This window comes from Montipora capricornis, chromosome 9 (genome assembly GCF_036669925.1).
Source record: "Montipora capricornis isolate CH-2021 chromosome 9, ASM3666992v2, whole genome shotgun sequence".
Taxonomy (NCBI): Eukaryota; Metazoa; Cnidaria; class Anthozoa; order Scleractinia; family Acroporidae; genus Montipora; species Montipora capricornis.
In genome coordinates, this window is record NC_090891.1 from 9,027,865 (window position 1) to 9,050,364 (window position 22,500).

The 22,500-nt window shown below is 38.1% G+C and overlaps 1 protein-coding gene across 1 annotated transcript in view; it reads right to left on the reverse strand.

Moving 5' to 3' along the window:
• LOC138015716 (protein furry homolog-like) overlaps positions 1–22,500 on the reverse strand; it is an 81,961-nt gene that overhangs the window by 38,029 nt on the left and 21,432 nt on the right. The window contains exons 15-38 of the mRNA XM_068862827.1: positions 21,244–21,324; positions 20,666–20,722; positions 18,906–19,045; positions 18,261–18,371; positions 17,717–17,785; positions 15,898–15,981; positions 13,561–13,628; positions 13,204–13,334; positions 12,151–12,266; positions 11,843–11,927; positions 10,605–10,697; positions 10,144–10,385; positions 9,046–9,219; positions 7,718–7,757; positions 6,449–6,573; positions 5,497–5,554; positions 4,912–5,003; positions 4,742–4,807; positions 3,506–3,606; positions 3,150–3,255; positions 2,656–2,710; positions 2,074–2,184; positions 1,374–1,528; positions 21–131 (exon numbers count right to left, since the gene is read on the reverse strand). Coding sequence (XP_068718928.1) covers positions 21–131; positions 1,374–1,528; positions 2,074–2,184; positions 2,656–2,710; positions 3,150–3,255; positions 3,506–3,606; positions 4,742–4,807; positions 4,912–5,003; positions 5,497–5,554; positions 6,449–6,573; positions 7,718–7,757; positions 9,046–9,219; positions 10,144–10,385; positions 10,605–10,697; positions 11,843–11,927; positions 12,151–12,266; positions 13,204–13,334; positions 13,561–13,628; positions 15,898–15,981; positions 17,717–17,785; positions 18,261–18,371; positions 18,906–19,045; positions 20,666–20,722; positions 21,244–21,324 — 2,471 coding nt within the window. The remainder of the gene's footprint in view (positions 1–20; positions 132–1,373; positions 1,529–2,073; positions 2,185–2,655; positions 2,711–3,149; positions 3,256–3,505; positions 3,607–4,741; positions 4,808–4,911; positions 5,004–5,496; positions 5,555–6,448; positions 6,574–7,717; positions 7,758–9,045; positions 9,220–10,143; positions 10,386–10,604; positions 10,698–11,842; positions 11,928–12,150; positions 12,267–13,203; positions 13,335–13,560; positions 13,629–15,897; positions 15,982–17,716; positions 17,786–18,260; positions 18,372–18,905; positions 19,046–20,665; positions 20,723–21,243; positions 21,325–22,500) is intronic.

Below are 22,500 nucleotides of genomic sequence, written 5' to 3' on the forward strand. Positions count from 1 at the left end.
AAACGCGACCCAACCAATACCTTTCAAGAAGTTGCAACAACTGCGCTGCCTTCTCTCTTATGTCCAGCGAGGAATCAGCGGTTTTAAAGAGAACAACGTTTAATATCGGGATCATGTCACATGGGTAGTCACTGAAAGAGTAACAAAGAAATGTACGCGTTACGCTTCACCTTACACTCTGAAAACATTTAGCCAAGTTTTTGTACTCTTCGAAGTGTTTTAGTTTTGGTTTTTGTCTCTCAGGTTGGCAAGATCTTCTTCTGGCAACGTAGGAAATCTCTCATTTGCGGTGATATCGCTGAAAAAGTCCTGAGAAATGGAAAAATCGCCGTGGCTTAATGCCGCCATTGTCAACAACTACACAGCTGATGCTCTGCTTTGTGCTGATTGGCTAGATTCTATCATCTATTGTAGTTTCTGTACATATGATTGGCTTAGACAAACTGTCCTATACTTTCTAAATTGGACAGTTTGCCTGTTTTTAGAAGAAAACCCTATCTGAAACTATCCAAAGTTATCCTTAATTGGACATCTTTAAATAATCAAAGAATAATAGCTACGCAGATAATTGCGGAAACTACCAGCTATATAATTACACTTGTAAACAGCTGCGGGGTGCATTGGGTGGAAACTACGCCCACCCAGCTCTATTGACTTCCATTTCTGTTGATTTTCCCAGAGCTCTGTATCTTTGCCGCCACCCACAAGATCACGGGCTCTGGGAACGAGATTGTAAAGCGCTGTCTCAGTGATGAAGCTGCCGAGCCGAAATGGTTAACCTTTACTCTTCTTGGTAACGGACTGCAACTTGTAAGCCTCACGCTTTTTAATAAACTCTGAGGCGTTGGAGAACCCCAACCTTTTATGTAAGTCTCCGGTGAGACTCTCTGGTCTGTTGAAACGTCCTGTAAATTGCATTTCAAAAAATATGAAAAGGGAGTATGCGACTATAAAAGCCGATACACACGAGGGAGCATGCTGCGGAGCTTGCTCCATATTATAGTACACACAAGGGAGCACACGAAATTGAGAATACTACCTTGGGATGGATTGCTTACTTGAGGTCTAATTCAAAGACGCGAAAAATTGATTATTTTGATGATGACGATGCCTGGAGAAGTGTATGCCACCTGCTTTTGAAATGCGTGAAGAGCTTTTTCGGTAATTTGGCCAGTATTGGTGCAGACACTTCAGTTTTTCGTTACGGCTTTACTTCCATAGTCTTTACCTGATTCTTATCATATACCCCTGGGTTGCCTCTATACCAGTCTATTACATTATTTCTTTTTCCTCCAAGTCATCCTTTCTACGCACTCATCCCAACACCCACGCCTTGCCAAAAAGGAAATATCACAACACTGTACAAAGTTTACCTCTTTGTGAAAACCGAAACCAGAGCTTTGAAGCAGCCATCAACAACCAACCTCGCCCCAGTGTAGCATTTGTCAATAACCCAGTGGAGTAGGGAGGGGATGTTAGTATTGTTTTCTAGAAGATGAACGAGAGTAGTGCGTCCCAGCTGATGAATCTGGTGAAAGTAAGACAACAAGACCAGGTCAGAAAAGAATTGTACTTGCCAGAGAAAACGAGCGTCTGGTTTTTATCTTTTTCAGGGAAATATATATTAAAACACACTGAACTGCCTGAACAACCAACTGCGCATTTGATTTTTTCGAGGAATGAATGGTGCTAATGACATCCAAGTTATAAGCTTCCTGTACGTCCCCGTCATTTCGGACGACTTCACATTCAATAAGCATTATCGTCATTTGAACGAAGCGGAATGGAAATCAAAATTGAAATGTTTCACGAAAGACCCAATGCGATATCATGGATACATTTCATTTATCTGAACAACATATTACGCAGGATTCTGGCCATTGGAAAAGACACACTTTCCACATCGGTTGTTTCAGATGGCTTGACTTCCTCCGTTTTCGCGATTATCATCCCAATAACAAAAACACTTTTCCGTTTACTTGATAACTCCAAAAGCCAAAATATCTCCTGGCTGTAACCATCTTAGTGCTTCAGCTTTTAAGTTCCAAAAGGAAACTATATACCAAAACCCACCTTTTCCTTGGGCGAGTTGAGGACTGTCTGCAACCAGTTATAAAGATATCCACCGGTGATAAGCCCATTACGATCGAATGCAGGTCCACATTGCAGCAAGCCACACATTGCCTGAACCAAGAAAACAGCGAAATAATACATCAAATACCGACTTCATTTGTAGGATAAGGAATGAGAAAACAACTTCCAAAAGCCATTCATTAAAGATAGAGTGTTCTTCAATTGTCAGGCATCTCACTATCTTACTATTTAAAACTTACAAGAAGATAAAATCAGGTGAAACGTGGCTATACACCACCCTAAATTAATGAGCATGAAGTTTGTATTGCATGCTTCATGCATTGCCTAAGCAATCAAAACCAATGTGAAAAATTGTCCCATCTCACGAATTCAACAAAATAGATAAAAACGACACATGTGATGTTTTTATTCATGGTAATAAAATCCACAGCAAAATCATCACTACATATAAAGATTGAAAGAAAAAAATGGAAACAGCTTCAGAGTCACAAGATCAAATTTTTACCTTTCAAATTAAACTACAATAAAATAGACGATTAAGCGCTGTGGACTAGTACTTACATAGAGAGAGGCCATTTCCAAATCATTGCTTTGTGCACTTGGAATGAGAGGTGTCCTGGAACAGAAAAAAAAGCCGTTGTGGAACAAAGCAGCAGTTAACTAAGTTAACACAGTTACACCGCGCACCGGTGGCTCAGTTGGTTGAGCACCGGGCTGTCACGCGGGAGGTCGTGAGTTCAGCTCCGGCCGGACCAACACTCAGGGTCTTTAAATAACTGAGGAGAAAGTGCTGCAAATGGTTACACTTTCAAGTCTTCTCGGACAAATCTCACAACCATTCAATGTTCATAATCCTGTGGGACGGAAGGGAACCCACACAGTATTTGCAAAGGTAGCGCATGGAGTTCAAGGTGTTAAGGTCTGTCCTCTGTGGTGTATCATGGTTGAGAGAGTAAATGCTCGGAGATATAAGCTACACAAAGCTACTCTAAAATTCGAGGGTAAATAAAGATACGAACTATAAACTATGAACTTAACCACAAGCAAAAGCTTACTTTTGAAGTCCATAAGCCTTTACTCCAAAATGAGCACACCAGCTGCTAAAAAGGAAAAACAGGCTGCAGCGCATGTCATCAGGCAGAAGATTTCTGTGAAGAGAGACTGACAAGTAAAAACATGTTAGAGAATGCAAACTAGATTCACCGAATCTAACCATGTTTTCTCCGTCAGTAAACGAAGATTCCACAGCCATTTTAACACATCAAATAACGGCTGAGGTGTACTTACTGTAGATGCAGTCGGATAAATAAGAAGGCGAACAGACAGATCAAGAGAGAATCATTATACAGTTATATTGGTTGTACATAGTATAAAGCAAAGCAAAGATGTAATGCAACAGTAGTTCATTTACCCGGCACTGAAGAAATCATTTTATAAAGAAAATGAGCAAAGTGTAGTCTTTGTTGCATCATAGCTGGCATATCCTTCTCACTTTCACTCTCCAGATAACATCTGTTGAAATAGAAACACCATTAAGGAAACTAGCGATCTAGAAAACAGCAAATGAATCGCAAGATATGTTTTGATGGCTCTCACATCTTCGTCGGTGACAAAATTATCTGAAACTGTCCGAATTTACATGTATAACAACGTAGAGAAGCATGCATAATAAACATGGATTAAAAAAAATAAATGGACAATGACGAAAAGGATGTGGACAGAAAGAAATCCAAACGTAAGAGTGTCAGGTTGATATGGTTTACTTATTAATCGAGACGGGGGTTTCTCGTTGATATGCCTTCCATTTCATGAGATCGCAGTTCCCACCATATAACACCAATTTTAAAGACCCTGCACTGGGTACCACTGGAAGCAAAGGTTAACTTTAAGATTCTTCTTATTACATATAAATGGACAATCTGCTGGATATCTTGAACAAGGGCTCTACGATCATCATTCTGTTCGCTATTATGTACCCCACCCAAATATACGGAGGATGTGCGTTTTCGACCGTAGCACCTCAGCTGTGGAACACTATCACACAACATATTGAAAATATAGAAAGCGTTGCAACATTTAAAACAAAACTTAAAATATTTGTTTTCAAGAAATATTTTCATTAGTTTTTATTCTTAATATTCTCTCAGTATTTTTAGTTAGGGTTAGATATATATTTTTTGTTTTTTTCCTCTAATTATTCAGTTCATGTAAAGCGCATTGAGGTCAGAAATGCGCTTGATAAATTATTATTATTATTATTATTATTATTATTATTATTATTCTTCTTTAAAAACAGAAAAATATGTACATAATTTACAGAAATACCAAAAGTAAGAGTTGGAAGCACTATACAACATTAAAAATTATTGTATATCATAAGAATACAATCACTATGTCAATAACGATTTCATTCCTTGCGGTTCAGATGTGATCAAATAGCTCTTACAGGAAGTACAGAGTTTTAGAATTAAAAAAAAAAAAAACATGCCGAGATCAAAGCCTTTGGGATTTACCCTAATTCATCATGACGGCCAATAATTATTATTAATTTATTATTATTATCATTCCTGAAATTTTAAATTCAAACTCAAGGAGGCCATGCTTCACAACACGAGAAGCTTCATGGAAATTCTATTGTTCTACTAACCTTGTTCCCTCAATGTACTCCACAAATATTGGACTCAACCCATCCTCTGTCACAAGCTCGCTGGCACTACAATAGATTATAAAAAAGTTACACGACCGCCGAGTGACAGCACTTGCACAAACACACGTTTTAAGTTGTTTCAATGAAATGTGAATGAATACCACTCTAACCTGTCACTAAAACAGCCATGCTCGGCATTGAGCTCAAATATTCGCACCAGATAAGCTCGTAGAACATCTCGTTTTCTTTTTCTTCGCACACTCTGCAAGTGACAGACGAGATTTTTTCCTGTATCATGTACTACGCACACAGATACATAACGTACGAGTGCAAACATGTACAATGCAGATTGCTGGTATTTTTATAAGCAAAAGTCCAATGAAGTCAGCGTCCAACCACAGCTTCGACAGCTGATGTTTTGGTGAGTATAGTTCCGAGTAGACTGCTTTTCAATGATATCATAAACACTCTGTTATTGCGGCAAACAGTTTTGGAAGTGGCGTATCGAATCTCTTGTTGCATGGTTTTACATGCTGTCAGACCCTATTCTAATCGCTTGTACAGGTTAGTTTTCTCAATGAGATTCATTTCAAGTCACATACGCGTCTTTACTGGGAAAATTCGAGCAATCAAGTGTGTAGTTAAAGAGTTTAGTTCCGCCTATTGGATAAATGATTATCAGCTCAACAAATATACTGCACCTATGGCATTGAAACCAGTAAAGAACACTTAATTTAAGTAAAGTGTTGTTGTACCTCGGCACGTCTGTCTAGACCCTCTCTAAGAAGAAACTGCAGTTCATCCAGAAATTCCCTGCAATGAAGTAAAAAAATAGATACCACTGCAGCGCACCACGACAAAATGTTTCATCTTATAAGTACTGAGCCTACTCACAGAAATGACAGTGAATGTTTTCAGTCACAGCCAATCAGCGACGCGAAGGATGAAATCTCATCAGTCGCGGCGCCTGATTACCAGTGCAAAGTCATTGTTCGAGAAACTACGTCATCCTTGGCGCGAAAACTTGCACGCTGCCCTTTCATTTTCAAGATGTCGAAAAGGTTTGTGGACGCCAGTTCGGTTGACAATTTCATTGCTGAACAAGAGAACAAAGCCACCTTGCAAAAACACAACGAGATGTAAAACTTTTGCAAGCCTTTTGAGAAACTAAGAATGAAATTAGAAAAGTTGAGGACATTCCAGAAACGAAATTGAACGACTGCTTGTGAGAGTGTATGTTTGTGTGAGTTTTCATTCATCGTCCAATCGCTAATTATTGTTTGAAAAAAATTTCAGTACTTATAAAACAAACAAAAGACTTCAGGTTTGATTCGCTCGTACGATTTTTATTCAGTCGTTGTGAAGAACCGCAAACTCACTCGTTCGCTACGCGCTCACCTACCATAAAGTAGGACTGGCAACTTTAAATTTCGTTACAACTGTTAAACTCTCTTTGAACCCGTGACCTCGCGATACCGGTGCAACGGTCGCGAGCTCACGGGTTCAAACCCCGTTGAAGTCCTGAAATTTTCAGGCTTCTCTACGGATTTGCGAAAATTGCGTTCATAACTGCGAGGATCATAGCTTCACTTGACTTCTCTCTTTTAGTAGTTTTCCTTCTACCGTCCAAACTTCAAAGTTCCATGTATTTCACAACAAGCGACTGTCTGCCTTGACGTAGGAGAAGTGAACGCATCTTAAACGTACCTGTAGGAGCAGGGGCTTGTCCGACCCAGGCCAATAATGACTGCCTCTCTGATATCAGATACATCACTCTTCAGCAAAGGTACAGCAAACCGGAACAAACTGTCCATCATGCTGGGAGAAGGAGGCTGTATGAAAATTAAAAACCTGAATGCTAAAATCCATCCATTTATGCAACTAACTTTCCTCCAAATACGCAGATTCTTAACATATGTAAATCCTCATTTTATTACCTTTACAACATCAGAAAGATAAGGGCATTTTTGGATCAAACATCGTGTGCCACACTTATTCATGCTTTTACAACATGTCGTTTCGATTATTGCAACGGCTTATACTATGGCTTGCCTGCTTATCAAATAGCCAAACTACAACACATTCAGAACGCAGCCGCTCGTTTAGTATGTTCGACTCCACGTTTTTCACATATCACTCCAGTGCTTGCTGATCTTCATTGGCTGCCAGTTAAGTTTAGGGTACTTTTTAAAATTCTACCTTTAACGTTTAGGGCTATACACGGACTCGCACCGAAATATATGACGGGCCTTATAGCTATCAAGAACCACTCCTGCTATAATGAGCTACTATTAGCACATCCACCTAATAAACTGAAACCAACGCTTGGTGCCAAAACGTTTACTTACGCTGCTCCTACAGAATGGAACTCTGCCATCAACCATAAGAAACATTACTGCATTTGACAAATTAGGGAAACATTTAAAAGCCTACCTGTTTACCCAGGCTTATAAATAGTCAATAATAATCATCCATTTTTAAAAATTATTTTATGTACTTTTTTAATGGCAATCAAAACAGCGCATAAGAACATTTTATGGATTATAATACAAATCTAATGGTATTGTATTGTATTGTATTGTAAAGCAAACTAAAAGTAAAACTGTCAGATTTTTGTTCCTCTTCCTGCTCATATCGTCACTTCCTTTTTTTAACACACAGATTGCAATGTAGCTTGTATAAGCTGATATCGCATAGCAATGAGCAATGATAATTATATGGAGCAAAGGACAGTGCTACACTAAAGACAAAGTCCTCTGCCCTTTGCAAAAAAGTAACTAATATTTTCAACGTACCACAGGGTTGTGAACATTTAGCTTTATCCCAGGGCACAAACAGGTCTTTCAGTTGCACAAGTTGAGACAAAGGCTTTGTTAAAAAAAGAGTTGAACCGATGGAAATCTAATAATTACTGTTACATGTTTTTTTTTTTGGCTATGACTTAGTTGACAAACAAAATTTTAAAATGGCACTTACTCTGGAGTCACCCCTTGATTCTGAACCTTCCAAAGATGCTCTGAAATAGAGTACGTAAATTAATAATGAAATCAGATGCATACAATGAACATGTAATTCCACAAACTTTTATATGCCTTCCATCTTCACGCCTCAGCATGTGAGACTTGAAAGGCATCAGAGCACTATGCAATTTACAACTGCTAATATCCACAGATAAGTCCGGAAATGCAAGTAATTAGCCGCACGCAGATTTCAAAAAGAATCACGAAGTACGTGTCCCCTTTCTCTTTTCCTCAACTTTAATATCACTTTTTTACATGTGGGCAACTGTTTAGTTCGCGTGAGCTGTGAGGATCCTGTGAGGATCCAGTGAGGATCAACCTGACGCTAGAAATGAACACTTTACGGAAGTGAATCGACCCGATCTTCGTCTATTGTGTTTCGATAATTGTCGAACCAATCAATAAAATCTGGTTTTATCAACGGAGTTGATAATGTAAATTGGCCACCGTACAGAGATTCTAAAAGCTTTTAGAAATCTCTGTACGGTGGCCAATTTACATTATCAACTCCGTTGATAAAAGCAAATTTTTGTATACTACTTCCCCACCGACGCAGCACTACAGTTTCTTTAGAAACTACCCCTTAATACAATCGATAAAATCGATAATCAAAAGGATGCAGGTATTCGATTTCTATCGATTTCCGATATTAGTCGATTGATTAGTATCGATTACGATCGATTATGTTCGATTTCTATCGAGTATCGAAACGGTCGATTAGATACGCCCCGCGATAATTAACGTCATACAGTGTCCCCAAATGATGCTCCTCAAGCAAGGACAAACTGCTGCGTCTAACCTGACCTAAAAACAACGCTTACCTTTACGCTAATCTTATTGTTAGAAGGTAGGAAATGCTTAGACTTAAAAGGACACTTGATCGTGTTGGATATTAAACTTAATTGGGCTTGCACCCAGCAGGTACAAAACACAGGTCACAGGTCATTGTTTTACAACACAGAAAGTATCCTACACATTCATAAAAGCTAACCTTAGGCCTAATTAGGCCTAAACAAAAGTTTTTAGGCCTAAGGTTAGCTTTTATGAATGTTTAGGATACTTTCCCTAAACAATGACCTGTGACGTGTGACCTGTGCCCTGTGACCTGTGTTTTGTACCTGCCGGCTTGCACCAGATAAGACATTTTCTTCCATGTTTTGAGAAATGGAGTTATTGGAAACTGGAATCCACTTCAGAACCAGACTACCTTTTAGTATGTGACAATAATATCCTCAACGACTGAACCAAAATTTAATCAAGGCCTAAATGCCTATAAAGGCTTACCCTCCTCCATCTTGCTCTGGTGAGCCACTCCTTTGAAGGGGAGAGCGAGGATATGCACAGCATGCAAAGATAAGGTAATTTCTAAACAAGCAAACATGGTTCACATTCATTGTTTTCTTTGGTCCCCTGCTGTAAACTGATGACAAACTGGTAATAGAATCTATTCCAGATGCACTGTGGAAAAAAAAAATGTGGAGCTCGGATCAGTGGCTTACGCCCCATTCAATTAAAGAAATCTCAAAACTGTAGTACTAATAAAAGTATTAACAACAATGGTGAGACAATCATCATGCTGAGTTATCCCAGTGTTTCACAAGCTTTCCGACAATCACTCTGCAAAACTTTGCTACATTTGCAGTAACAAGGTAGAATAGTTAACTCCAAGACATGACGTAAGGGAAAAGGCCTTCGAAAAAAAAAACAAAAACAAAATGATAATACTCTTCCCTCTTATCAGTTCAGACAATAATAATTCAGGCTTGTTTTTCTCATTTTAGCAAAGTCGTGGGTAATACACTATACAGCATTTGGAATGAAATCAACTGCTCAGCAGAAAGAGTAAAATAATTTCAACACTATTAGATCAGTATGAGTAATGTAATATACAAGACTGGCATAGGTTGCAATCAAAGAAACCAAAAGAGATTAAAAGGATTTCTTACACTAAGTGTGGTTTTCCGCTGGCTGAGGAACGAAAGAAGCAGGAAACATTTTTCTCACACACGGCTGGGAGTCTGGGTACAGGTATGGGGGGGTTTCAGGTCACATGGCTCGTGTAAAGTTTCAGTTTTTGTTTTGCCATCTGCCATTGCCTGACATGCCCCGCCCACCCACCTGTGAAGTACTTGTAGAATGTGTTCAGTTGAGGTGAACTTATTCTCTAGCCACTTTTTTGTGTCATTGTAAGACAATTATGTTATGTTAATAAAGGTCAGGCTGTGTGGTTCGGCTTGGCATGGCTCCCAGCGGTGTGTGAGAATTAAAAAACTCACCCAAAAACTTTAATGATGCTGACATATGATACAACATTCACAGCCTGGGCAGGTTCAGAAATTCCAAGAAAATCAACTAGATAGGAAAATAATATTGGGTACATACCCTGAATCAATTAAAGCATAGACAGTGACAAGGCGGTTGAAAACACTTGGCCAGCTAAACTGTAAAGCAGATGGGCAAAGCTCTGGCAGATAGTGCTTGTTGAGAAGGCCAGCCATGAGTGATGACCAAAAGAAACTGTGCAATGAGACATTTAATTGTTCCCCGGTTTCCTTGTCCATATTTCCTGCCAGCCTCTCATTCACGACTAAGATGTCCACATTGCCCAAAGGTCCTGAAAAGAGCTGACAACAAAGGATACAGTGCAATGTAAGAAATTGCCGATAACTTTTGGTTATTCAAACAGACTGGGTGCATTTAGAAGCTTGGATAAAAGCAGAAAAAACAGGCTATGAGAAATAGTTCTTATTTATACTTATAGGTCTTCATCGATCCACAGTCACCTTCATTTTGATCAAAACATCAAAATTCATGTTTTTGAATTACTGGTATGATTAAAATACCTTCTCGCTCTGTGGCACAGAATGAAGAACGTTCTCAAGTACAGTAGGGAACACTTGATCTATCACATCCAGCACTACTTTCTCAGCCTTTTCCTGTGACATAAGAGAACCACCAGATGTTAGGTTGTGAAAGCACTTACATAAGTAAACAAACCAAAGTGGATGGGAAGCACGGTTGGTGCAGTGGTGTACACGTGTCCAACATTGGGGGGTGGGGGAGGGGCTGAACAAGTGTAGATGAATTCGCACGAGACTGTTTGTTTGGCGTGTGTGAAAAAACTCCACAAGTGTAAATTTGTCCCAAGACTTTTGTCCATGATTGTAGCTGGCTGTAAGCTGTGCTCCAAGGTCATACATGGACGGTATAGCAGCTGCCAGAGGCTCCATACTATGTTTTCAGTTCAACCTTGTTGAGCTGCGTTGTTGCTGTACTTTGTGAGGACAACTAGCGAGACACATACATACAAACATAAGTGCTGTAAGAGGGATTGGTGTGTTCTTGAGATCATGTCAGAGACTCCTTTGCAATGCAAAAATCTTCAGTTAACAGGATTCAAGAAAATCAATGCCATTTCAAAACTACATGTAGTGTGAACCTTAGCCCCACACCAACTACAGTTTTGTTAATGCCATGGAAAAACATTTCTTAGTTTTAGTAAACTTTCAATGGGCTGTTCATGGGTGACTTCAACCAACCAACCACTGCTGTAGATAAATATGCAGCAGAATTGGTTAAAGGGTCACAAAATCACACCATCGATTTTTATCCACTTCATTGCTTTTTGTGTTGATAATGGTCAGTAAACAGCCACCACAAACATGACAAGCAGTGATTTCAATAACCACCATTACAGGTGACTGAAAGAGTTGGCTACTTCACTCAGAGAAGTCAGGTACATGTACCTTTTTCCCCAAAATTAATTGAAGGCAGATTCTTTCAAACATAAGACGACAATTCATTTTTGCCTATGACAACAGACATGGTCATTAATGTTATTGAAACCCTTGAGCAAAAATGTGTATCCATTAAAAGTTAATTAAATGTGATCTGGTGTGTATGAAAACTTTTGGGAAAAAAGACCTTACAAGTGGCAATCATTAGCTCTTTTCAAGGTGAAGTAGAAGATTTTAAACCTTAAGGATATGACTTTTGTGAGGTCTTTGGTGCAAAACAATCAGTTAAATGAGTGCCCATGCAAAAAAAATAGCTCAATCAAATAATTTTGTACTACCAGTACCTTCTCATTAAGGTCCATTAAAGTGCATAAAATGCGAACTTCCTTGAGTACAAGAAGAGCCAGCTTTCTTATCACAGGATGTATACTACACAGAAACAACAACACAGGTTACCAATTTACACAAAACATGTTCAAACATAATATTCACAGAGATCACTGAAAGATAAATGTAATGAGGCCACCACGAGAGATTATTTTGAAAGATCCATTAGTAGGAGAATTACATGGAGGGTTCTAAAAAAAGGAAATGGTTTCACAAAGGAAAAAAAAGACATTGGGAAAATAAGGAGAATCACCACTCTATATACCTGCAGAGCATGACAAGAGCAAACCCCTCCACACCATGTAAAACTGTCATTCTGTCAACTTCCTTTTCATTTGGCAGATTGTGAGCAGATAGTTCCAGCTGTAAGTCTTGGCCAACCTAATATTAATTACATGTATAATCATAGGTTAAATACCAAATAACCAGGTACAATACCAGGTTGATGTCACAGACTGCTTTGCATTGAGATAACGGGTAGTTCTTTGAAAGCAGCGATGCAAATTAATTTGTGACATCAACTTGGTGTCAAGCCCATTGCCCTTGAATCATTGCTCCATTAACGATCAAAGTATGGCCACTTTTCCAGTTTTTCAAAGCCAATAAAAACGTGAAAACGTGAAGTCAAAAGGTTCTAAAAACAACACTATGTATTTGGAACAATTTCGGGAAATACATAAAGTGGAAAAGTGCATTGAGCTGATTGTCGCCGTCGTCGACCTCCTTCTGTCTCAAGAGACAATGGCTGCACCAGGTTGAGTCAAATCCGGTTGCTGCACCTCCTTGTGTGGCTGTGAAGACTGATGTGGGATTGGCAGTCTTTGCGCACAGGCGGCAGGTGTGGGCTGTTGCTGCATGGTCTGTGGAACTTGACTTGCGGGTGGCTCTCTTCTTCTTCAGGCAGTCAGTGAGATCTTGACTGGCTTGTTTTGTTCCGCACTGTAAAGCGGATATCCAGGTGCCTCTTCACATCTCTCTTGCAAGTGTCTTTGAAGCGCAGTCTGGGGCAGCCTCGCAACCTGGATCCTCTAGAGAGTTCTCCGTAGAGCAAGTCTTTGGGGATTCGACTGTCCTCCATGCAGGGAATGTTGCCATAGGGCTTAAATACATGAGATGTAGCTGGGTGTTTTTAGACCACATGCTTTATAAAAATAATGTAAAGAATTCTAATGAGGAGTGTTTTATTGGATTTAAATTTCATGCACGTGATGTTTTACCGATCACCTGAATTATTAATGAGTTTTCAAATGACACAGTAAAAATGTTAAATTTGGGAAAAGGTTTAAGACTTTTTTTCAATATTTATCTTGGAACCAACCTGAACATCTCCAGAACCAGCTAAGAGAGCAGTTTTCCATTGACCAAGTAACTGTAAGAGCATCCGCAGTGCACTGTCCAGCAGCAAAGGCAAGTTATCTTGAATCTCACGCAGAATAACATTGATAAAACCTGTTAATAAAAAATCCCTTAGTACACTGAAAAATATTTGTTTGTACATGTACAAATAGGACAAGAAAAATAAGACAAGAGGGTCTTAATTAATTTAATTAAATTTTAAGGAAATCGTTTACTAAACTGAAGTTAGCATGGGTAGTGATGCCACACATTAGGTCACTATTATATCCCACATCATATAAAACTGTGAACAAGAAAGAATGGAATACATTAAATTTACCCAAAATAGTGGATTCCCTCCAGTCAGAAAAGTTCAGTACAAATGATTGAAGAGACGACAGGGCCAGCCTGCAAAAAAATTGTTGTTCCTTAAGTACGAAACACAACATTATTGTAGATAAAAATAGGCACGAATTGCATACGTGTGGTGGTGCAGTAACACAGCCGTTTATTCATAACTTTTAACTGAGCTGTGGTTTGTTTTCCAGGAGATTCAAGTTGTCTTTACGTAATCTGTAGCTCTAATAGTACATGATATTGTTTTGGTACCGTATCTCACTATAGTGCCATGGTAGATGTCTTAGGTAAATTCCCTTAAGAAGACATGTGGGTACTAGTAAAATACTAAACCCAGAAAGATTGAAGAAAATTAAAGGGAATTGAGAAACATTCATTTGGCTTTGACACTGACATGTTGATCGTTTTCAAATTCCCTTACAACTTCTTTTTTGCCACAAGTTTAAGCGTGTACTCTGAGAGTCTGAGCGCTTTCCACAACAAAAGTTCACTGAAGTTAAGCCCTGTCGGGGTTAGTATCTGGATGGGAGACCTCAAAATATACGACTTGCTGTGAGAAGGTAAGACTGAAAATGCGAACCAAGCAAGGTACAGGTTTTGTTAGCCTGTTTTATGTAAAACAAATATTGATGCTAAAGTATATAAATATTGATACACAGTTTCTAAGAAGAACAGAAAGAAGTTTTTAGGAAGTGAAGATTGAGAATAAAATATTTTGCCATCAGTAACAAAATTTGAGACATGAAGACAACATTAATTTTGTACCGTAAATATAAAAAGTTACGATCAGACAAAACTATTTTGGGAGATTTTTGCGATGTTCAATTTTTGTATTGTACTTTTGACTGCAGAAGTAAATTGCAAGATCAGAAGTGACATCGAATTCAGCAACCACCTGCGATCAAGTTACCTTGCATGTTTACTAACAACTTGCAAAACAAAGGATACCTTACATCTGCATCAAAATGATAGTAAGACACCACGTTTTTGTTAGTTTGTTTTTTTTCTTTCAAGTGTTAGAAAGTTTGACAAGAAATATGCAAATTCAACACAAAGATCACAATCCTCCAACTCTTGAGGTTGACCATTGTTTCTGTTAAGTCAAAAATTCACTCTCCTAGACGAGGTTATTTATCACCAGGTAATTCCATTGTTTTGGAAATAGAAGCATGCTTTATTATTCATCAGCATCACAAATTCTTGCCAATTTTGGGGCTCACTTGATGAAACTCAAGCACGCTTCCAACAGACTTGTTCATTTTTGTGATTTCTTACAGTGCACTACCACATATATGGAAGACCAGGATTCCCTAAGGCTGTGCCATGAGCTAACACAAAGGTGGTTAGAACACAACATGAACTACATAAATTCTCAAAATTACAAATCAAAGATGCTACGATAGAGCCTATTTTGCTAACACACTGTTTGTGAGATAATGAGATGTACAAAACTTAAATTCCAGAAACTAAAACTCCTACACAGAAGGGGCTACATTATCAACCAAAAAACAGCATTCCAGGCCCCGGTTGTCCAAATGATGGATAGCGCTATCCACCGGATAAACACTAGAAAAACCAATTGAGTTATCAAGTGGATAGTGATTTATCCGGTGGATAGCGTTATCCACCTTTTGAACAACCGAGGCCTGAATAGTGAATGGTTTGAACCCACGAGTAATATCAAAACTTGATGAAGTATTAAGACTGTCTGGCAGAGAGTTGTTAATCAACAACCTGAGCAAAAGTATCCTTAGAGTCAAGTGGTTTGTGTTTTGGCAGTGAATTAATATGTAACCAATCAGGATAAAGAACATTGTACTTAGTATATAGATTTCGCCAAGCCTAAAAGTAGAGCTCCCATGTTATAATTTTATCCTTACAATAAGTTAAACTGGCTTGAGCCTGTGATCCAATCAAAACCCAGCACCTGGACAGCAGTAAACTTTAAAAAAAACACAGGTGACTTTGATGAGCTCTAAACTTATGCCTGCGATATGGTCATGTAATACTGGTCACATTGGCATACATGGAGGGGTGGACGTTCGTACAGTCATACGGACGTGCATTCATATAGTCATACAGTTGTACTGTGACCAAAACCAAATTTTCTCACAGATGGGTTACTATATTTTCTTAGCCATAGTGCTCCAAGCATGCAGAGCAAGCTCCGCTAATACTTCGTTGACAAAACACTAATGACTCCAACCAGGTTGTCAAAATGTCAGTCATTATTGCCAACAAAAGTCCTTCTCAGCACTATTCTCACCCCGACACTCTTACTTCATAAAGTTTTGAGTTCTGAGTATAATTATTGTCTCACCCTCGCAGTTCTTCATCCATGTGAACAGTTACACGACAAAGAAGGTCCACAAGCTCCATTTTTGTCATGCCTTCAGGAATACATCTTGAAGGAAACCACAAACGCCATTTTGTCAATAAAATTAATACTTGCATGTTTACGTTACAACAAGTAAGATTCTTTCATTATAAACTTTTTAAACATGAACATCATAATACCAACAAAAAATAACTACCGTATTTACCCATGTATAAGTCGATCAACTCCACATTTTTGATGGCGAAAAAAGCAATTTCTTAATTTCTTTGTTAAATGTTCATGGGATAAATCCTGTATTCTTTGATTTCTGGAACTGTGGATACACAAAAGACTCAGGGCCTCAAGTGCTTAATAGTTTTGTGGTTCAGCAGTTGTTGTACATTGTATATGGAGGCATTTTGTCCTTGAGTTTTGAAAAAGCTCTCAGAAAATCGAACATATCAACCTCAAACTAACCTGTTTCATTGTTCAGGGATAAAGGGCTTTTGAGGATGAGCACAACATCAATCACAGAAAGCGGAGTCAATTGTTGAAAATCAATTCAAAAACGATGCCAAACGTGCAAGGTTTAATTGGTCCTTGATTTATAACATCTCACATGACAAACAAAACAAAAAACTTAGAATTAAACCAAAGACTACACCAGGTTTGTAAACAGAATAAAAAACAATCAGTACCAACCAGCATTTTCAGGCAATGCGAGTGACGATGCTTGCACACAAACATGAGGTATCAGGCCAGGTTACTAAGCGGTTGAACAATCGTGTTTTATTTGAAGAAACAGAAATGCCTTTTCAGGGATCGCGTTAACGCAGAAATCGTGCATTTTTACGCAAATAAAATCCAAAAAATGCATGATCGAAATTTTAATGTGTGCCAGGACGCAAGGCACTGACTTAAATAACTTACACAACTTGCTTTGATTTGTCAGTATATTCTGTTGTTTGTTAAACTGTTGGAGCCATCTGTGATCATAATTGAAGTTCTAAGAAATGGGGTTTAAAACATCTAAAAAGGTTAAAACTAAATTTTCGACGACCTTCTGCGGTCTTCTTCAGAGGAATGTACTCTGCAAGTCACTGAATGCAAAAATATAGCAAAAGACATCACTGTTCATTGCTCCTAAGGGAGGAAACCAGTGATGCGTAAACCCTTGGAATTTAGGGTGCTCTTTCTGTAACGGCTCTAGAAAAAGCCTTTCTAGGCCGTTCCTATGCATATGCGTCAATATTAATTCCAAGGTGGTTACTCTCTTTTTCTCATAATTTAAAACATACTTTTTTTCTCGCAGAGGGTCACCAAGATTTTGGGACCCCCAAAAAATGCTTGGGACCCCAATTTGGCCAAACATGCGGGTCCCAGGACCCAGATTGAAAAATCCTAGTGCCATCCCTGCCTTTTTGAACTGTCTGCCTTTGGTAACTGAAAATTTCCAGTGCCTATTTCATATTTGTGCTAGTAAGTATCTTCAACATTTAGAGTTGGACAAATCCTTTTTCACTTTAACTAGAATTGCTTACATTCACTTTGAAGTCTTAAAAAATTTTGTCGCCAGGTGAAAAGCCAACCTTTTCCACTGTGTTCGTTATATGCAAAACAACATTATTATGTTAATTTCGAATAAGTTATTTCGCTGGAACTTGGCTCTAAATCTTTGACCCGTGTATAAGTCAAGGGCGATTTTTGGAGCTTCTTCTGAGGCCATAAAAGGTTGATTTATAAACAGGTAAATACGGTATTATTACTATTAATATTACTAACAAAAGGAATGATTTATTGTGACCTTTGAATTTAAACAGACCTTGGGATGGCAGCAATGCAAGTCCTAAAGAGCTCAATTTTTGGATCAACCTTTGGTTTTCTTTCTCCCCTGAAAGACAAAACATGGCATTTATGATTCATACATAGAGGATATTACACGGTGGCGAGAAGATATGAATTTTATGTTCGAGTGGCAAGAACAATATCTCACGAGTGAGCGAAGCGAACGAGTGAGATATTGTTCTTGCCACGAGAACATAAAATTCATATCTTCAAGCCAACCTGTAATGTTCTTTTTATTATATGGAGACTAAATATTGATAAATTCCGATTTTATTGTGTTTCAAAGTAGTCAAGTTTTACAAATACGGGAAAAAAAAGGCGGGAATCGTGACGTCATTGAACGATACGACACTCACAAAGGTGACATACGGAAAATACGCCACTCGGGTCCCGGATGTAGTGGCGTATGGAATCTACGAGTGGTTTAGTTCCCAGTAAAACACTCTCCTCCATATAATAAAAATCAATAGGATGCGCTTCAATGAAAAGAAAGAAAGAAATTTCCAAGCAACAGTACTAACGCAGCAACTTCTTCGTGTTCCTTTTGAGAACAATGTGGATTTGACATCATCATGGGTCTGCCCACTTGTACATCTAAGGCCCTTATGATACTATCCAGGGTCTTCCGAATGCTGTTGATAAGAACAGATTATTTCCATGATAGATATAAGGGATCAAGTACAGGTGACAACAGCAAATCCAAAATAAATAAAGTAATGATCACTGGCAATGGGCATGACTTGTAAGAGCTTCCTGCTTTGTTTTACTTTCAGTTTGAAAGACTGCTGCAATTCACAGTGTTTTCTCCTGGGGCAGAATGTTGGAAACTGCTAACTCAGGTAAAACCTATAAGGATTGTCACAGGATTTATCCTGGTTTACATTGTAGCATACATGTACATCCTGCTACACTGTATAATCTATGAACTCTGCCCTGAGAGCACTATCAAGTCCATCACCAACCCTCACAATTACAATCACGCAATCAGCTACTGCTCCAACAAATGAAATCTGGACTTGCTTCTCACTTAATTTTGTCAGTGTAATAAAACAAACCAGAGTGATTCTTTTTGGAATCATTTCAATGGCAATTAAGTGCAAGGAGTAACTTCTTATAGGGTTTGCTCTGTTTCTTTTTTTTCCATGTACTCTATAAATATGAGTTACCTATGATAGTAGTTTGCAAGTCCAATGCTGCTCGCCTGGGCCTCGGTAAGATTCTTCATGGAAGGTACTCTCCTGACTTTCACAGTATTGCCAGATGGTAATGGAGTGGTGCTAGTCGGCATTGCCGGTGTCTCTGAGCTCTTGAAACCAAAACAGTTCCATAAAACTTAATTAGAAGAGACTTTATAATAAAGAATTGAAAATTCTGCAGATTCAGCATAAAAATACTTATTTCTATAATTTTTTGGGGATTTCCAAGTTCCAGTTCATTGTTCCACATACCAGTTGCTGGGCAAGACCATGAGACACAAAAATTTAATGCAAAATACTGTTTCAATGTGAACAAGACATTGTAGAATAACCATCCTCTATACCGGGTCAGTTTTCTCACACACAAATTGAGGATGCCTCCTTTACTTTTGGTAACCAGTGAAAAGACAAAATTAATTTTATGCTTGATATGTTAACTTTATAAATTATTACTCATCCAATATCCATAAATTTAGGCCAAAAATTTTGTGAAAATAGATAGTTATTGATTTTTATTTTTATGGAGCCCGTTTTAGGGATTGCCTTTTATATTTTTCTCTTAGTACAAGAAAGAAGAAGAAGCATTTTAGGCAATAAACCTTGGGAATAGAAATTATAAAGCGATATGTCCAATCACCTTCACATACAGCATTCTTCACATAAATAAATAAAACCAATCACAGTCCAGAGTAGAATCACTTAGCCAATCGAAGCAAAGCCTTCAAATGGCTACAGAGAAGCATGGTCTTTAAATCAGCACCCACTTGAAGTTTGCGTTTTGAAAACATGGCTGAGGCTACCAGTTTTGTTCCTCTGGATTTACCATTAGATGATTTTATAGAGACCGTATCGAACAAGGAGGAACATTCAACATTTCTATAAACAGTGTAAGTCAACAGAGTCCGAATTTGTCAGTGCCCCCATTACAAAAAAGTCATGGTTAAATCTGACATCAATTTGACAACTGAAATGATTTCACACTTTGTATTTGCAAATTATCCTGTATTTATTTGGTTATTTTATAAAATGGGAAGTGGTAATTTGTCTTCTTGTCGCTGGACTGCAAACCGGATTTGTTTCTTTAATTATGCTCAGTCATTTACATGTAGATCAGTTGTGAATTTTTGCTGTTCTGCATGTAAGGTTATGGCATCGGGAAACTTCACAAAAGTGATTTCAAGTATGTTTCCTCCTCATTAGATACAATTACAAAATAAGCAAATTACATGTACACCATAGAAAGTAATTTGTACAAGTTTTCATTCACTCCTTGCTAAACTTTGGAAAACTCAATTGTTTGCCACCCTCACTCATTCATTTTCCCACATTTTGCAATTCATGAATAAAAATCTGAGCATCACACTTTCTATGAAGTAATCTACATTACATCAAAGCCATCTGAACCCTGCTTTAAAGACTTAAATGACCAGGCTCTGTTGTGTCATTTGAAGATTGTGTGATAAGTGACCAATGATGTTGTGCAATGTTGCTTAGCGTGACCTCTGCACCCTGCCTGGCAGTTCAGCCAGTTCAGTGTAAGAAATGTACTCAAATAACAGCACCTAAAAACAGCACATATTCATCTCTTAAAACCTCTTTAAGCAACACATCATTGAATATGATGGTTAATGACAGCTGATTCAGAAAAGCGTGGCATCAGATCCTTTATTGAATTACTGGTAAAACTATGCTGGTTAGACAATTCCACAAAAGGCTTTCACAAAACTTACTTTCCTTTGGAGACCATCAGCAATGACAAAAAATGCACGTAGACCAATGTTCATTCTCTGAAGGAAAAGTTCAGTAAATTAAGAGATATATACAGTACATCAATGACGTAAGCATTATTACCGGTAACCTTGGACACATTAATGTCAGGATTTGCATAAAGGTGTACATACTCCCTTAAGTGCCGCTGAGACTTACATATTTTACTCTGTCTAATGCCAGGCGATTTTTCTCGTCAATGGGGAACCTCTCGGGAGTGAAAGGGTTAAGAGACAAACGGTAGAGTGACATGACAATGGAATGTTACGTATTTTCAACTGGAAATGAACTTTGGAACTTTGACAGGTAAGTTTCTAACATGAGCATGTGATGTTAAAAGTACATAGGAACAACTTGATGGTCACACAGAGATCACCAGTAGAGTGTATTATTCTTTGTGGTGAGACTATCAAATGGTTGGTTTATCATTGTGAATGTGAACAGTCTTAAAGATTGTAACTTACAGTCCTCAAGATCACAAACCAAAATTTTTTTTTTTACCTTTACAGGCAAAGCCTTAAACTCAAAATTTAAGTAGTACCTCTGGACTTATTTGACGTGATGTCCTCCCAATACTGAGCAAGTCAAAGATGATGTCATGCATTGCAAAGTCGAGCTTTTCCTGATTTGAAAGAGAAGTAAACCAAAAGCCTTTAAATTCAGTGTCATAGGATGTATGAGCATGTGCCTTCAGTAGACAGAGAAGCCATGCATGCTCCTTACATGATATACAATTTGTATACTTCCAAGTTTCTAGGAAAACCAAATAGAAGAAAATATTACTGGTTATGATTATGGTATACCCAGAAAAACTCCAAGTTCTCTAGGAGAAGGGTTAAGGTATGAACTTCTGATTACTACAGTAGTTCAGATGCTCACTTAAGGTAATTCTCTTGAAATTGTTCTACTATCAAACGTTTTTGGAAACTTGGCATAATTAACATTCATGATATGAACATTAAAAAAATGCAATAAAAAAATGGGGTCACCATGCTTGTTTACGCATCAGCAGGCTCTTAAAATGGGGTATTTTTACTGTTTTCGCATTAAAAATTCGAATCACCTTCAAACAGAATTAAGTCTTAGTCACTTCAAAGGCACAACATTTTATTTAGAAAATAAAGCTTCTTTTATTTACATAAGCAGTAATGCTTCATTTACACCGACTTTGATTCCCTGGTTGTGGGAACAGTGCACTTTTTGGGACAGTTCCGTGGTTAGCTTGAAATCCTCGCCTTGGGTAAAATACATGTACACCCAGTAAGGAACTGTTTTCAAAAAAAAAATTCATGTTCTACTTTCAAACTTTTTTTCTTCTTCAAATATGTTCTTTATTAGACTGTTCTTAGCAAATACCTGAAAAAAAAAAATTGGGGGTCATGGTGACCATGCCCATTTGAGAGAAAAGGAGCATTTAATTCGCTATCAGGTTTAGTCTGAGTGAAATCTCCTACGTTTTGTATGCGCACATGCTCATGTGCACGCGCTAATGACGCGAAAATCGTGCACAGTAGCAGGGCTTGAAATTAACTTTTTTGCTCAGGTGCCAGGTGGCAACTAATTGGGAAAATTTGGTCCCCAGATCATAAATTTTGGTTGCCAACTTTGCTTGCAGGGAAAGTCATAATTATCAAAAAGCACAACAACAAAAAAAAAAACAGCATGAGAAAGATCTCTAAAGCCATTGCTGTTTTCAGCTTTGTCTTTAGTTTGGTGATGGTATTCTTTAAGGTTATTTGAAATGAAGCGAAGCACAGTCTGATTTCCATGGAAAGGCAAACATGGGTCCTTTATCATT